General features: G+C 37.9%; 1 protein-coding gene across 2 annotated transcripts in view; it reads left to right on the forward strand.

Moving 5' to 3' along the window:
• IMMP2L (inner mitochondrial membrane peptidase subunit 2) overlaps positions 1 to 15,588 on the forward strand; it is a 910,414-nt gene that overhangs the window by 88,896 nt on the left and 805,930 nt on the right. The window contains exon 5 of one of the 2 annotated variants that reach the window (XM_033428267.2): positions 5,135 to 9,672. The exons of the other annotated variant lie outside the window; for it this stretch is intronic. Within the exon in view, the coding sequence (XP_033284158.1) occupies positions 5,135 to 5,141 (7 nt within the window). The 3' untranslated portion in view covers positions 5,142 to 9,672. Of the gene's footprint in view, positions 1 to 5,134; positions 9,673 to 15,588 lie in introns of those variants that run through there. 2 annotated transcript variants of the gene reach the window in all.

A 15,588-nucleotide genomic window follows, 5' to 3' on the forward strand; every position in this document is an offset into this window, starting at 1 on the left:
ACAAATTCTGTGTCTAAACCTTTTTCCATTGTACACTGCTGCTTTCCTGGAGTGTTTCTAAGGTGAACTAAGATGAGATCCTAAAGTCTGAGGTGGAAAAATACTAATGTATCTCCTATGAAGCAAAGCAGACTCCCAAAGACAGGAAAACACTGTGTTGGTGAGAGTGTTGGGATGATCAAGTTCAAAGGGAAAGGGAAAAAGACATGCAATCTACAGAGAAAAAAAAGTAACCACAATATTTTTTTTCTTGTAGCACTGAAGTCCCTTTTTTTTAAAAAAATCATTTATTTATTTATTCTTTACTGGAGTATAGTTGATTTACAATATTGTGTTAGTTTCAGGTACACAGCACAGTGATTCAGATTATTTTCCACTACAGGTTATTACAAGATACTGAATATTGTTCCCTGTGCTATATAGTAAATCCTTGTTGCTTACCTATTTTATGTATACAGTTTGTATCTATTAATCCCATACTCCTAATTTATTCCTTTCCACCTCCTTTTCCCCTTTAGTAACCATAAGTTTGTTTTCTATGTCTGTGAATCTGTTTCTGTTTTGCATATATTCATTTGTATTATTTTTTAGATTCCACATGTAAGTGATATCATATAATATTTGTCTTTATCTGACAACTTCACTCAGTATGATATTTTCTAGGTCCATCCATGTTGCTGCAAATGGCAATATTTCATTCTTTTTTTATGGCTGAGTAATATTCCATTGTGTGTATGTGTATGTTTGTGTGTGTGTGTGTGTGTGTGTGTGTGTGTGTGTGTATCTTTCTACTCACATCTTCTTACGTATATCTCACCAGTTGTCTCTTGATGGGCATTTGGATTGCTTCCATGTCTTGGCTATTGTAAATAGTGCTGCTATGAACATTGGGGTGCATGTATCTTTTTGAATTAGAGTTTTTGTCTTTTCCGGATATATGCCCAGGAGTGGGATTGTTGAATCATATGGTAGTTCTATTTTGAGTTTTTTAAGGAGCCTCCATACTGTTCTCCACAGTGGCTGCACCAATTTACATTCCCACCCACAGTGTAGGAGGGTTCCCTTTTCTCCACACCCTCTCCAGCATTTATTGTTTGTAGACTTTTTGTTGATAGCCATTTTGATTGGTATGAGGTGATACCTCATTGTAGTTTTGATTTGCATTTCTCTAATAATCAGTGATGTTGAGCATCTTTTCATGTGCCTCACAACAGTTTTTAATATTTACTGACTTTATCATTTTCCAGTCACTGGGCTTAGTTCTACATTCATTTTTATTTAATCCTCATTAAAATAAACCCCAGTAAAGTAGGTACTGTTGTTATTCCTATTTTATAGATGAGAACATTGAGGTACAGAGAGGTAAACTAACTTGCTTGTGAACGTACAGCTGGCTGGTAAATGGAAGAGCGAAGGTTTGAAGGGCTTCCCATCAAATCCAGTGTTCTTTACTGTCAAACTATAAAGCCTCTGTATACTGTGGTGATGGTTTGGTTGAGGATATTTCTCATTCTTAGCAAAGAAGTCATGCAGACCCTTGTATCTCTGCATCTATCATATTATCCCCATTTCTGTAATGAAATTTCTGATACAGTGGTTCCTGAAATGTCTCTTTATTAATAGCAATAATACTTTATTACGAACATACAGTCTGCATACAGTTTTGACAGCTGGTTTGCAACATGGTAGACTAATTGCCATTTTCTGACTGTGATGGCTACGTCTGTAGCAGTAAATATGAGCAAAGAGTTATGAAGAATTGAGCCAGGGAAATAGATGACATAGAATAGAGCCCTTGGGGGCGGGAGAAAGGTGCTAGTTCCTTTGTGTCTTGAGCGCTTATAAATCTTTAAAGGTCCCTTGACCCACCAAGGGAAATTAATTGCAGTCTGCTAAAATACGAAATTCATGTTTTGAAACAAATGCCCAGGGCAATGATAATAATGAATAATGACCTATAATTGTATTAAAAGCCAGTTAATCTGTTGAGCTGGGAGAACATAATTGTGATTAGTAGTGTGATACTAGTCTATCTATACTTATTCCTAGTTTTTTTTTGGTTTAGAGCCAAATTTTTTTTTTGTTCATTTGTAGTTAATATCGTACATTTCAGGAGCACAAATTTAGAAATAACATGACTTTCAAAGAAAGGTTCTATAGGTAGGAAGAAGTGCCTAGGTTTTTGTTTTTTGTCTTTAATTGATAGTAAAAATGCTGGAGAGTGAAATCCTGGGCTGCAATTTGTTTTGATGAGAGATTTAGTTTTTGGCACTTTCAATTACACATAATAATTTGCATTCGTTACAAAGTATATTTACAAATAATACTTAAAAAATGAGATAGTGTAAGTATTGTTGCTATTGTCTGATATAGATTAAACTGATTTTATAAATACTCTTCAGAGGCATACAGAAAGTTGGTGCCCTTAAGGTAGTCCTTAAAAGCAATTTCCTTTCTTGAGTAGGATAAACTGCCTTCACAATTTTTATACATTTAATTATACAATAAAACATTTTCTTAGTTCAGGCTCAAATTATAGCATAGAAATGTTTCAGTGATCATAAATTTCAATTTTGAATTACTGAGATTTTATGGCAATGTAACTATAGGAGATATCCATAGCTTCTGCTCAACCCATTTCATAAATCTTATATGCTTTGAGAGATGACTAGAAGTTGTCAAAGAACAAAGTTATACATGCAGCATTCTTTGAAATAGTGGGTACTTACGTAACTTATTGTGAAAAAAAATCCAGTCTCTGTGAACACTATTACCCTATTTAAAAAAAAAGTGCAAGACAGCATTTACAATGAAGGTGCTCCCAAATGCTCCCAAATAACACCTTTTATGTTATACATAAGGAGTCAGGTTGAACTATTAAGGAGAAACATTTGAATATAAGTTGAAATAATAATTCTAACAGAGAAATAATTGAAAAATTTAAGAAGTAAATGGTTTAGCTTTCAAGCAGAAGATAAAACACAGAAAAGTAAACTATCCCATAGGTATGTCAACCTGTGTTTAATACTTTTGGAACCAGTAATATATGGATGCATACATAAAGCGAGGCCATTAAGATCACCAACATCTGATCTCCACTTTCAGGTACGATAGATTAGTTTATTTCAAGCTAAGGCCCATACTGAAAAAATGAGAAAGCTGTATTAAAAAGAGTATCTACAGGCATTGTAGTACTACCAAAGGGCAAAGATCCCAGAGTGAAGAGAAACACACTGAGGTGATCCCTGTATTCAGTGCCACTTTTCACCTTGGGTTATTTGTCACTTAATAACAGTACGGGCTGTGAGGCTGAGAAGCCAAGCAGCGGCAGCTAAGATGGGGGATGCTGGGTGTAATTTTTGGCAGTTTCACATTGCTAAGAGGTCACAAACTAGAATTCAGGGAGGAAGATGCAGGACCCTGGTAAAACACTCTAAACTTTTAATTGGGACCCCTGAAGGGCTACATCCTAGGAGTTACAGAGAACTAGAAATAGACTATTAAGTTACAAAAATTGAAATGCAGCCTCTGATAAACTCAATTGATTTTAAGGTGATCTTCCTTTACTTTAACTCTCTGTCATTGCCAGAAACAAGAGACATCATGCAGAATCTCTGTAAGTTTTAAACACAGTACATGACATTCTATAAAAATAAACCATGCCTATCGCAAGCCAGGACCAAGATTAAAAAAATATAAAACAACAATCATTAGAAACATTCTCATAGTGTTCTAGCTTTTGGAATTATCAGACGTGGGCTATAAAATAATTATAATCAATATATTAAAAAATTGATGAAAAGATGGATTTCATTAGAGAATCAGAATCTAGAAAAAGAATTGAAAGGAATTCTAGAAATGAAAACTAGTATAACTGAAGTGAAGGACTCAATAGATGAGTTTAACAGCAAATTAGACACAGCTGTGGGGAGGATCGTGAACTGGTTGATAGGTCAGTTAGAAAATATCTAGGCCATGGGTGAGGGGAATAGCCTGAATAAATAAAGGCTAAGAATTTTGTAGAACTCATGAAAGATATCAACCTAAAGAATCAAGAAGTACTGCAAATCCTATCAGGATAAATACAGTGAAAAACCACAATTAGGGCACAGGGTAGGTAGTCAAACCACTGAAAACCAAAAAAAAGAGAAACCTCTTAAAAGGAAAAAAAAGATATTACCTTCAAAGAAGCAAAAATAATAGCCGACTTTTCAATTGGGGGGATACAGGAGAGAACTGAATGACATCTTTAAAGTGCTAAAGGAAAAAAAAAAATCCCAACCTAGAATTTTGTACCTATTGGAACTATTCTGCAAAAATGAAAGAGAAATATACTCTTTTTCAAACAAACCCTCAGTACATGCTCCATTGTCTATAGGACTTTACTTACAAAATAAAGTATTAAGAATTTCAAGATAGCACCTGAAGAGCATTAATTAAGCCCCAAGTGTGGGGCTTTTCTGAGTCCAGGCCCATGGGTGATTGCACTGGTTATGTCCCTACGAAGCTGGCCCTGTGATTGGACCTAAGCAGGGCCAATCTGAGCCATTCCTGGAAGTGGACGTGTAAATGTTAGGGGTGAAAATTTACATTTTTGTTAGAGTTGTTAAGTTTGAACAATAGGATCTGTTAAAAAAAATGTAAATCTTTAAGGTTATGTTAGTAAAACAGGTGCTAAGTGTAGTAGGCAGAATTTTGGTCCTCAAGATTCCATGCCGTAATGCCCAGGACAGTGAATATGATGAGATATTGTGCCCATGAATATGTTACCTTGTACTGACAAAGGGACTTTGTGGTTGTAATTAAGGTTGACCTTCAGTTGTCAGTGAGGAGGCTAGCCTGGGTTATCCAGGTGGGCCCAATATAATCTCAGGAGTCCTTAAAAGCAGAGGCAGAGGAGGAAGTTAGGAAGATGCCGTGGAACAAGTCAGAACGATCCAAAGCCAGAGAAAAGATTCGATGTGCTTTTGCTGGCTTTGGAGATTCAGGGGCCGTGAGCAGAGGAAAGCAAGCTGCCTCTAGAAACTAAGAATGACATTTAGCCAAAGGCCAGCAAAGAAATGAGGACCTCAGTCCCACACAGAATTGAATTTTGCCAACAACCTAATGATCCTGGAAATGAACTCTCCCCTAGTCTCTAGATAAGGGCCCAGACCAGCCGGCAGCTTGATTTTGGCCTTCTGAGACGCTAAGCAGAGTACCCAGCCGAACCTGCCAGACTTCAGTCCTGGAGAACGGTGAGATTATAAATGGCTGTTGTTTTAATTTTAAACCCCTTTGTTTGTTTTAATTTGTTAGAGTGGCAATAGAAAATTGTGTTAAGCAATGAAAAGATACAAACAGTTATACTACTACTGTTAGAATGTATAAGGAGATGAACTTTTACAGAAGATTCTTATTAAGCATTTGAAAAACACTTTTATTAAGTTACTTGCCTAACTAATTAAAAGTTATTATTTTCTTTTACATAAAACAAATTTGTAAGCCTCTACCTGCCAGTTCCTTGGTGCAAGAATATAGGAGTAGGCTTCAGGAAATCTTACTACTTTCAGCTGTTATCACTTATTAACTGGCTGAGTGACCTGGGAGAGGTTTTCTTAACTATGCTTAGGGTCAAGTCTTAGCACCTGCAAAGTAAGAGGTATAGACTAGTTGATTTCTAAGGTCTTTTCCATTTAAAAAATTGCATGAAAATAGTTTTAGAATCCAGATGGAATTGTTAGAGAGCTGGACATAAGAATCAATCCCTCAGAATATTGAAAAAATATTGTTCCATACTTTTGAAGCTGGAGTCAAATTTGATTTTTGTAAAGAAGAGAATGTACCATGTTGGTACATTAAACAGAAATTTTAGAATAGATAAGGAGACTTTGAACACCAGAGCTTTTTTAGTCAAAGGGATCAGATGAATAGTGCTTATTAAGGTTGAAATTATTGAAAATCAAAAAATTAAAAGTTGACAGGTATTTTACAAGAGGATGAGCACAAAATCCTTTCCTTTCTGTTTAAAATTATTCAAAATAAGAAAGCTATAGAAATCTTATTTCTTTATCTCTTGTCGTTTATTCTGGGAGTTGAGTTTTTGGCTCTAATGGTTAATCTTGTTCTGGTTATCTCCATCTCTTTTGTCAACTTCAGATGCATTTCCCACCAGTCAACACTATGCACTTGTTCTTAGAAAAGAACTGATCCTAGATCCCATATTCTGTTTCATAGCTTAGGTCCCGGAAATGTGGAAGAAATCTCAAAATGAAACTTAAATATCACCTTATTTGATCTAAGGTCAGTAGCTACCTTCCCACTTTTTTTTTTTTTTCCCTTTTACAAAAAAAAAAAAAAAGGCACTGTTTTGGAGAGGGGGTGGCAGTTCTTGGGAAATGTGTCTGTGGCTGATAAGAAAAGGAAAGGGCTTAAAGCGATAGCCCCCAAACTTTATCAGTGTTTTGGAGTTACGGAAAATATTCTTTCCAAGAAGAACAGGAATACTTTTTTTTTTCTTTTTGGTAATTGTTTATTTACATTAATGAGACGCCTCAATGACCCATTATTATGAAAGGTAACTCTGCATAATCTAGTGACAGGTTACTCACATTCGGAGGTCACATTGATATTTACTGAAGGCACAATAAGTATAGGTTGCACTTTATTAAAAATTGTATAGCTCTTGAAATTGCTGACAGAGAGGCTGACTCAGTTTGATTTGGCTACGGATATGATAATTGTAATACGGCTCACTGTGGTTTTTAGAGGTCATACGTTACATTGCAAAGATTTGTGTATTTGGATTGCGGGAAAGTTACCGTGGAGTACTAAGACAATACAATAGGAAATACTTAAGTGTGAGTAGTATGTCTCACATAAATTGTACCATAGAATTAAATATGAATCATTAAACTATTCCAGGTTTATTAAAAATTTATTATTCTAAAGCATCTTTAAAGAGCAGTAAGAACTTGAAGAAATAATAGGAAAGCTTTGCTAACTGACAGTGTGTTGAGTTGAAAGAAGGTAAATAATTTATTAACAAAAGGCATACAAAAAGATTTGTAGTAAATCAAGGGGGGAGATCAGTTAATAAAGAGGCCAGGGAGACCTTCAAGATGGCGGAAGAGTAAGACGTGGAGATCACCTGCCTCCCCACAAATACATCAGAAATACATCTACATGTGGAACAGCTCCTACAGAACACCTGCTGAACGCTGGCAGAAGACCTCAGACCTCCCAAAAGGCAAGAAACTCCCCACGTACCTGGGTAGGGAAAAAGAAAAAAGAAAAAACAGAGACAAAGGAATAGGGACGGGACCTGCACCTCTGGGAGGGAGCTGTGAAGGAGGAAAGGTTTCCACACACTAAGAAGCCCCTTTGCGGGCAGAGACTGCAGGTGGCGGAGGGGGAAGCTTCGGAGCCGCGGAGGAGAGCGCAGCAACAGGGGTGCGGAAGGCAAAGTGGAGAGATTCCCGCACAGAGGATCAGTGCCGACCAGCACTCACCAGCCCGAGAGGCCTGTCTGCTCACCTGCCGGGGTGGGCGGGGCTGGGAGCTGAGGCTCGGGCTTCAGAGGTCGGATCCCAGGGAGAGGACTGGGGTTGGCGGCGTGAACACAGCCTGAAGGGGCTAGTGCGCCACAGCTAGCTGGGAGGGAGTCTGGGAAAAGTCTGGACCTAAGAGGCAAGAGACCATTGTTTCTGGGTGCACGAGGAGAGGGAATTCAGAGCACCACCTAAACAAGCTCCAGAAACGGGTGCGAGCTGCGGCTATCAGCGTGGACCGCAGAGACAGGCATGAGACGCTAAGGCTGCTGCTGCCGCCACCAAGAAGCCTGTGTGTGAGCACAGGTCACTATCCACACCTCCCCTCCTGGGAGCCTGTGCAGCCTGCCACTGCCAGGGTCCCGCGATCCAGGGACAACTTCCCCGGGAGAACGCATGGTGTGCCTCAGGCTGGTGCAACGTCACGCAGGCCTCTGCCGCCGCAGGCTCACCCCGCATCCATACCCCTCCCTCCCCCCGGCCTGAGTGAGCCAGAGCCCTGAATCAGCTGCTCCTTTAACCCCGTCCTGTCTGAGCGAAGAACAGACGCCCTCACGCGACCTACACGCAGAGGCGGGCCCAAATCCAAAGCTGAACCCCAGGAGCTGTGCGAACAAAGAAGAGAAAGGGAAATCTCTCCCAGCAGCCTCAGGAGCAGCGGATTAAATCTCCACAATCAACTTGATGTACCCTGTATCTGATCTGTGGAATACCTGAAGAGACAACGAATCATGCGAAATTGAGGTGGTGGACTTTGGGAGCAAAGATATATATATTTCCATTTTTTCTTTTAGTGAGTGTGTATGTGTATGCTGCTTTGTGTGATTTTGTCTGTATAGCTTTGATTTTACAATTTGTCCTAGGGTTCTGTCTTTTTTTGTATAGTTTTTAGCGCTTGTTATAATTGGTGGATTTGTTTTTTGGTTTGGTTGCTCTCTTCTTTCTTTTTAAATTACTTAACATTTTTTAATTTTTAATATTTTTAATTTTAATAACTTTATTTTATTTTTTTCGTTCTTTGTTTTTTTCTCACTTTTCTTCTGAGCTGTGTGGCTGACAGGGTCTTGGTGGTCTGGCCGGGCATCAGGCCTGTGCCTCTGAGGTGGGAGAGCCAAGTTCAGGACATTGGTCCACCAGAGACCTCCCAGCTCCACGTAATATCAAACGGCGAAAATCTCCCACAGATCTCCATCTCAACGCCAAGACCCAGCTCCACTCAACGGCCAGCAAGCTACAGTGCTGGACACCCTATGGCAAACAACTAGCAAGACTGGAACACAGCCCCATCCATTAGCACAGAGGCTGCCTAAAATCATAATAAGGCCACAGACACCCCAACACACACCACCAGACGTGGACCTGCCCACCAGAAAGACAAGATCCAGCCTCATCCACCAGAACACAGGCCCCAGCCCCCTCCACCAGGAAGCCTACACAACCCACTGAACCAACCTTAGCTACTGGAGACAGACACCAAAAACAATGGGAACTATGAACCTGCAGCCTGTGAAAAGGAGACCCCAAACACAGTAAGTTAAGCAAAATGAGAAGACAGAAAAACACACAGAAGATGAAGGAGCAAGGTAAAAACCCACCAGACCTAACAAATGAAGAGGAAATAGGCAGTCTACCTGAAAAAGAATTCAGAGTAATGATAGTAAAGATGATCCAAAATCTTGGAAATAGAATGGAGAAAATACAAGAGATGTTCAACAAGGACCTAGAAGAGCTAAAGAGCAAACAAACAATGATGTACAACACAATAAATGAAATTAAAAATTCTCTAGAAGGGATCAATAGCAGAATAACTGAGACAGAAGAACAGATAGGTGACCTGGAAGATAAAATAGTGGAAATAACTACAGCAGAGCAGATTAAAAAACAAGACTGAAAAGAATTGAGGACAGTCTGAGACACTACATTCAAATAAAGTCCTTTTAAGAAACTGGCTATAAGATTTAGAGAATGGACTTGAGGACACGGGGAGAGGGAAGGGTAAGCTGGGATGAAGTTAGAGAGTGGCATCGATATATATACGCTACCAAGTGTAAAATAGATAGCTAGAGGGAAGCAGCCGAATAGCACAGGGAGATCAGCTCGGTGCTTTTTGACCACCTAGAGGGGTGGGATAGAGAGGGTGGGAGGGAGACACAAGAGGGTGGAGATTCGGGGATATATGTATATGTATAGCTGATTCACTTTGTTATAAAGCAGAAATTAACACACCATTGTGAAGCAATTATACTCCAATAAAGATAGTATAAAAATAAAAAAGAGAGGCCAATTATCAGTGAAGGGGGGGTGTATTTAATGATTCTGAATGAAAGGTTAAACTGCTGTGAATTTCCGTTTAACAAAAAGGATGAAAAGCAATATGGATAATTAGACAGTAATAAGATCATACTGAAAAATATCAGAGAACTGCCTTAGGTGTTAGGGGAATATTGGCTAATGAACGTAACCTCCTGAAATTATCTTCGAATATTCACTTTGCTCTAGAAACAGAGGGAGTGTTGTTCTTAGTCATTTTCAAGGAGTTATGATTCTTTTGCACATTTATTTTTTTGTGGATTTAAAAAATGGTAGCAAATAATGAAATAGAGAATTTCTCATGAGAAAAATATCTAACATGTAATTTGTTAAAATACTGTAATTTTCACTATGTGTATATGTTATTGGTTAGTTGTTTACATTTGGGTTCTACTTATCTGTTTCATAATAGAAACAACTTGAGAGACTGTCAACCTACTTGAATCATTTATAGAAATTCAGTACAGGATATTATGATTCTTAGAAGAAAAAATATTTCTTTAGACAATATTTGGGATTTTTACTTATGTGTTTTTAATAAGACCTTAATTGAGATACACTTCTAGTTAGCCCAATAAGATATATATATAATATATGTATAATTGTATGTATAACATATATATAAATAATTGAAATCTTATAAAGATGTTGGTAGATTCTTGGCCATTTTTGAAGCTTCTTATGCCTCTGAATTAAGAGAAGATCTTGGAATCTTTCTAGAATCAATATAAGGACTAATTTTATATGACCTCTGTACTAATGATCAGCTAGAGGGAATAATAACTAAGATAATTAAGTTCATAGATGATTCCAAATTTAAAGATGTTGTGAATATAGAAATTGAGCTAATCTCAGCTCCTATGATGCTTTGCTGAGAAAAAGGTCATTTGATATATAGAGAACTATACTTTATAATTATAGTCTCTCTTTGTCACTGATATCTTATGATTAGCTTGGCTTTTCTTTTATTAGATAGTATATCAAATGCAGTTCTGCACTGTATATTAATGTTGAAAACCAATGAAAAAATCTGCTTTTCATAATGTTAGCAGCTTCCCAACAGGTTAATAGCTCAAATAGGTAATAACCCAAGGGGCAGTTAATGATTATCTAGCCAAAAAAGATTTGGACCAGATACCAAGAGACCTGGGTTCTAGGCTCACTCTGGCACTGTGAGACTTTATGTCAATTAATTTGTCAATTAACTTCTGTGGATAGGTTTTCCTTTTTAATAAAATGAAGGGATTGCACCTGATAATTTTAAGGTAACTTTTAATTTTACAGTTCTTTTCTCTATGATTTTATTTCCCACATGTGTAAGTTAAATTTATTTTATGATGGGAGGCATATCACAGCTTCTATTGGATATTTATAGTATTTTCTTATATTTAAATTATTGAGAGTTTGTTCATTTGGCAAATATTTTCCAGGTGTTTACTCTGGGTACAGAACTATCTACTGTGATACAGCAGTAAAGAAAATAGACAGGAAAAGCACCTTTCTTCATGGAACTTACTATTCCACTGGATAGATGTGTCTAGAATGAGCCAAATTGAAAAGAGACATTTTTGAAACTTGTCAAAAATGTAACAGGTGGGCATATTAGAAGGGAAGCTTGATATTCAATAAATCAGCAATTGTGCCAAGCATGGTACAGTGCTTTGCACTGGTTCCCAAGAGTCAGTCTGCCTACATGTTCCCATTCCAGCATTCAGCAACTTCATTTTTGTCGCTTGAAGTCAGTCATGGTGGGAGTGTTTATATCATGAAAACTGGCAAACACTTCACATCCAGGCTTACAGTTAAAATTTTTTAAATTATGCTATTAAAATGGTTTGGTGGTAAATGTTGTCAGGTGGCACAGCAGAAATAGCAGACATAATTTCTCTCCATAGTTTCTATCCGCACACCTGGTGTGTGAGTTTATTGAGCCACGTGAACAACTACTGATATGATACTGAAAGTAATGAGTTAGTGAAGGGAGAGGAGCTGAAAGAAAAATAGGTGTGAATTTGTAATCCGATTTTAAAGATGGGGTGGTCCATGCTTGACCAGAGAAGAAGCGAGAGTTTCAGAGATGGCATGTGTAGCAGTTCTGAGGCCAGAGTTAATAGTTGTGTGGGAGAAGTGGTTAAGTAGGTTTGTTGATCTTGAACAAGGTGTCAAAGCTTCACTTCATGGGAGCGTAACAATGTCTGAATCATGTGTTAGCCTGTACCAGCCAAGTCTTAAACATGGCCACGTTTTCGCTAGCAGTGAAAAATGGAAGACCGTTCTTGAATTTTGTGACCTTATCTCTTAGTGATCCTTTGAGAGTTAAGGAAATAAAAAAAATCCTTTATAGTAGATTATAGGCTCTATACCAACTGAAGGCGTATAAAATGTTGCCTGTGGTAAAAAATTTTGAGTATTGATACTGAATGTACCACAGATATTTATGTGATTTCCTCACCGTGAACTGCAAGTTACTCTTTTCATGGAGCAGGTTGACATAAACAGCACTGTGACTGGGTCTGCAAGCACTGAAGGAGCAGTGACTGTAACACCATGCTGCATTATGGTAGATGACAGTGGGACACCTAACACCTAGTATGTGTAGTAAGCTGAAAGAGGCCAGTACAAGCAGGGAAAACTGGAAAAATCTTTTAAAAATGTGCTGAAGCTCTGCTTTAAATGAGATACCTGGATGTGTACTTCTGGGAACTAACAGCAGCCAGTGGACAGGCTTCCATATAGGAATCTGGAATAGAATACCTTTAAAATAGATGAGTACACTAACTCCAGTTATGTGAAGAGCGGTCACAAACAGCAAGCAAAGAAACGAAAACATGTGGTTCAAAATTGAAAACACCTCTTTGGAAAACACAGTTGCTCTGTGCATGCCTGACTCCATTAGCTAGATTTGTATCAGCCTTTTATCAGTGTGGTACAATGAGATAGCACGTAGTCAAGAAATGGAAGCTGGTATTCTTTGTTTCTCTCAATAATGTCATTTTGGAATACCAATAGTAGTTTTATTAAAATAAATGCAGGGTGTATATATATAGAATGAAATAAACCTGCTGCCTAATCATTTTTCAGCACTGTAGTTTGGAGCAATAACTCTACAATGAAAATAACTATCATAATTTTGGTAGTTAATAGCTTAAGAAACTATCTCACAGAATTAAGTACTATGTACAGTTTAAAGCAATAAGTTTATTTTTCAATTTCTCATGGAAAATTAGCTTGAAAAGAAAATGTCATTAAAAATCTAATTGTGCCCTTTTTTACATGTGAAGTTTAAACAGATTTATAGTAGCTTGGAATATTGAAGAAATTACAACCAGAGAGTTTTGGTTGGTTATAATTATTGGAGATCCTGAAACTGTGGCTGACCTGTAACATAGAGGTTGAGTGAGCTTTGAAGATTTCATTGGGCAAAGTCAGACTTTAAATTCTACAAGAATTTGAAATATATATTAATATATACTGTAGTTTTACTTTGAACTTAGTAATTTTTAAAAAATAGACCTCTTTCTTAAAATAAATTTATTGATTGATTGATTGACTGATTTTGGCTGTGTTGGGTCTTCCTTGCTGCACACAGGCTTTCTCTAGTTGTGGCTAGTGAGGGCTACTCTTCGTTGTGGTGCACAGGCTTCTCATTGCGGTGGCTTCTCTTGTTGTGGAGCATGGGCTCTAGGCACGTGGGCTTCAGTAGTTGTGGCATGCGGGCTCAGTAGTTGTGGCTTGTGGGCTCTAGAGTGCAGGCTCAGTAGTTGTGGCGCACGGGCTTAGTTTCTCCACGGCATGTGGGATCTTACAGGACAAGGGCTTGAACCCATGTCCCCTGCATCGTCAGGTGGATTCTTAACCACTGCGCCACCAGGGAAGTCCCTGAACTTAGTAATTTTTAACTTCTCATGAGTATAAAAAGCCCTGATATTTTAGTGAGTTACCAATCTTGAATGGCAGACAACAATGCAAGAGTTGAGAAGTGAATTCTTTGAGCTTTTTCAAATGTTTTCTTAAAACTATTTTTTAAGAGACATATGCTTGAATGGATGATACTGTCTTTAATGTGGAGTTGTGTTGTTCAGAGTATATATATGTCCAAAACAAAAGCAAAACCTAGCATGGCTACCTTAAAAGATTAGTTACAATATGGGTTGAGCGGTGAACATAGGACACTGTTTATTGAGGTCATAATTTTAATATGTTTGGAGGTTGTGTTTTTTGCTACAAGCAAGATATTTTATTGGACATGGCATAGAACGAGATGGATGTATATAACAGCCCAGCTACTGTTAACTTTTTTTAATTCAAACTTTTAAATTTTCACTGATGTTTCAAGAGGTGGAATAAAAGAGGTAATACCCATGGTGAGTTATAGTTTGGGTTTTGCTTCGAACTAGCCAGAGGACCTGAGTAAGCAACCTAATCAGTTAGGACCTTAGTTTCTTAAGTTATACCATCATGAAGTTGTCCTGGGTGACCTCTTCATAAACTTTACCCTAATGTGATTCAGAAGGGCTGGTTTCGACAGAACCTTTCTGAATCCTGCCCTTATTCCAATTCCAGTGTTCATTCTCTAGGTCAGGGCTGTCCAATAGCAATATAATGTGAGCTCTGTGTAATTTTAAATTGTCTACTTGGCACATTAACAAAGTAAAAAGAAATAGGTGAAGTTAATTTTAATAATATACTTCAGCTCAACATAGTATATCCCCAATATTATTTCCATATGTAATTAATATTAAACTATTAATGAGACATTTTACCGTGTTTGAAGTGCTAAGTCTTGAACATCTGGTGTGGATTTCAGAGAACACATCTCAATTTGGACTCGCTACTTCCAGTGCTCAGTAGCCTCACTGAGGCTCATGGCTGCTGTATTGGACTGTGCACCTGAGGTGGCTGGATCCTCATAATCACTACCCATCAATCAAATTTAGGGACTTTGGAGTCACCTTTAATTCCTTTTGTTTTCTCCCCTTTTCTATTCAGTAGTGACAGATTGCACTTCCTAGAATCTGTCAGAATTTAGAGCTGAATGGGCACATTTTCTCTTTATTTTCAAACATCCAGAAAGAGTAACCTGAGTTCTCTTCAGTTCCTTAACTTATGAAATCAGACTTCTGTGTTCAGTAATTGACAGAAACTCCTTGAAAAAATTCCCAAACCTTCTCAGTGCTAAATACAATGGGCACAATATGAACGCTTCCTGATGCCATAGCGAACTCAGGCGCTGTAAATACTTCCTTCTGGAAATTTCCTTGTCCCTCATCACATTACACTCCTTTCTTGGTTCTTCCTTGAGTTCTCTGTTTTGCTGATTCTTTTCTTGGATCTCTTTTCTTTTCCCTTTGCCCTCTGTCCTTGACTTCTTGCCTGAGAATCATGCCTGTACTTTTAGCTATTTATTGGACATATCTATATGATGATATTCTGTGGATTCTCCCAACCTGGCCTTTGCTCCGTACCAAACTTGTTTTCTTCCTCTGTGTTACTATTTTGGTTCTTGACATTTTTGCCATATTTGGTCACAAGTCAAAGTTAGAGACTTCACCATAATCTTTAACTTCTTCCAATTTTTTTTAACCATCTATATGCAATTAGATACACAATCTTTTTGGGTCTACCTGTGAAATACATTCTGAACATTTTTCTTTCCTCTTTTTTGCAGTGTTTCACTTCATGTCCCCCTCACCCTTGCTAAGATCCCACCTGGTGCCTCTTACTTTGACTCTGTTTCCTCTAATACATT

Source organism: Orcinus orca, chromosome 9 (genome assembly GCF_937001465.1).
Source record: "Orcinus orca chromosome 9, mOrcOrc1.1, whole genome shotgun sequence".
Classification (NCBI taxonomy): domain Eukaryota; kingdom Metazoa; phylum Chordata; class Mammalia; order Artiodactyla; family Delphinidae; genus Orcinus; species Orcinus orca.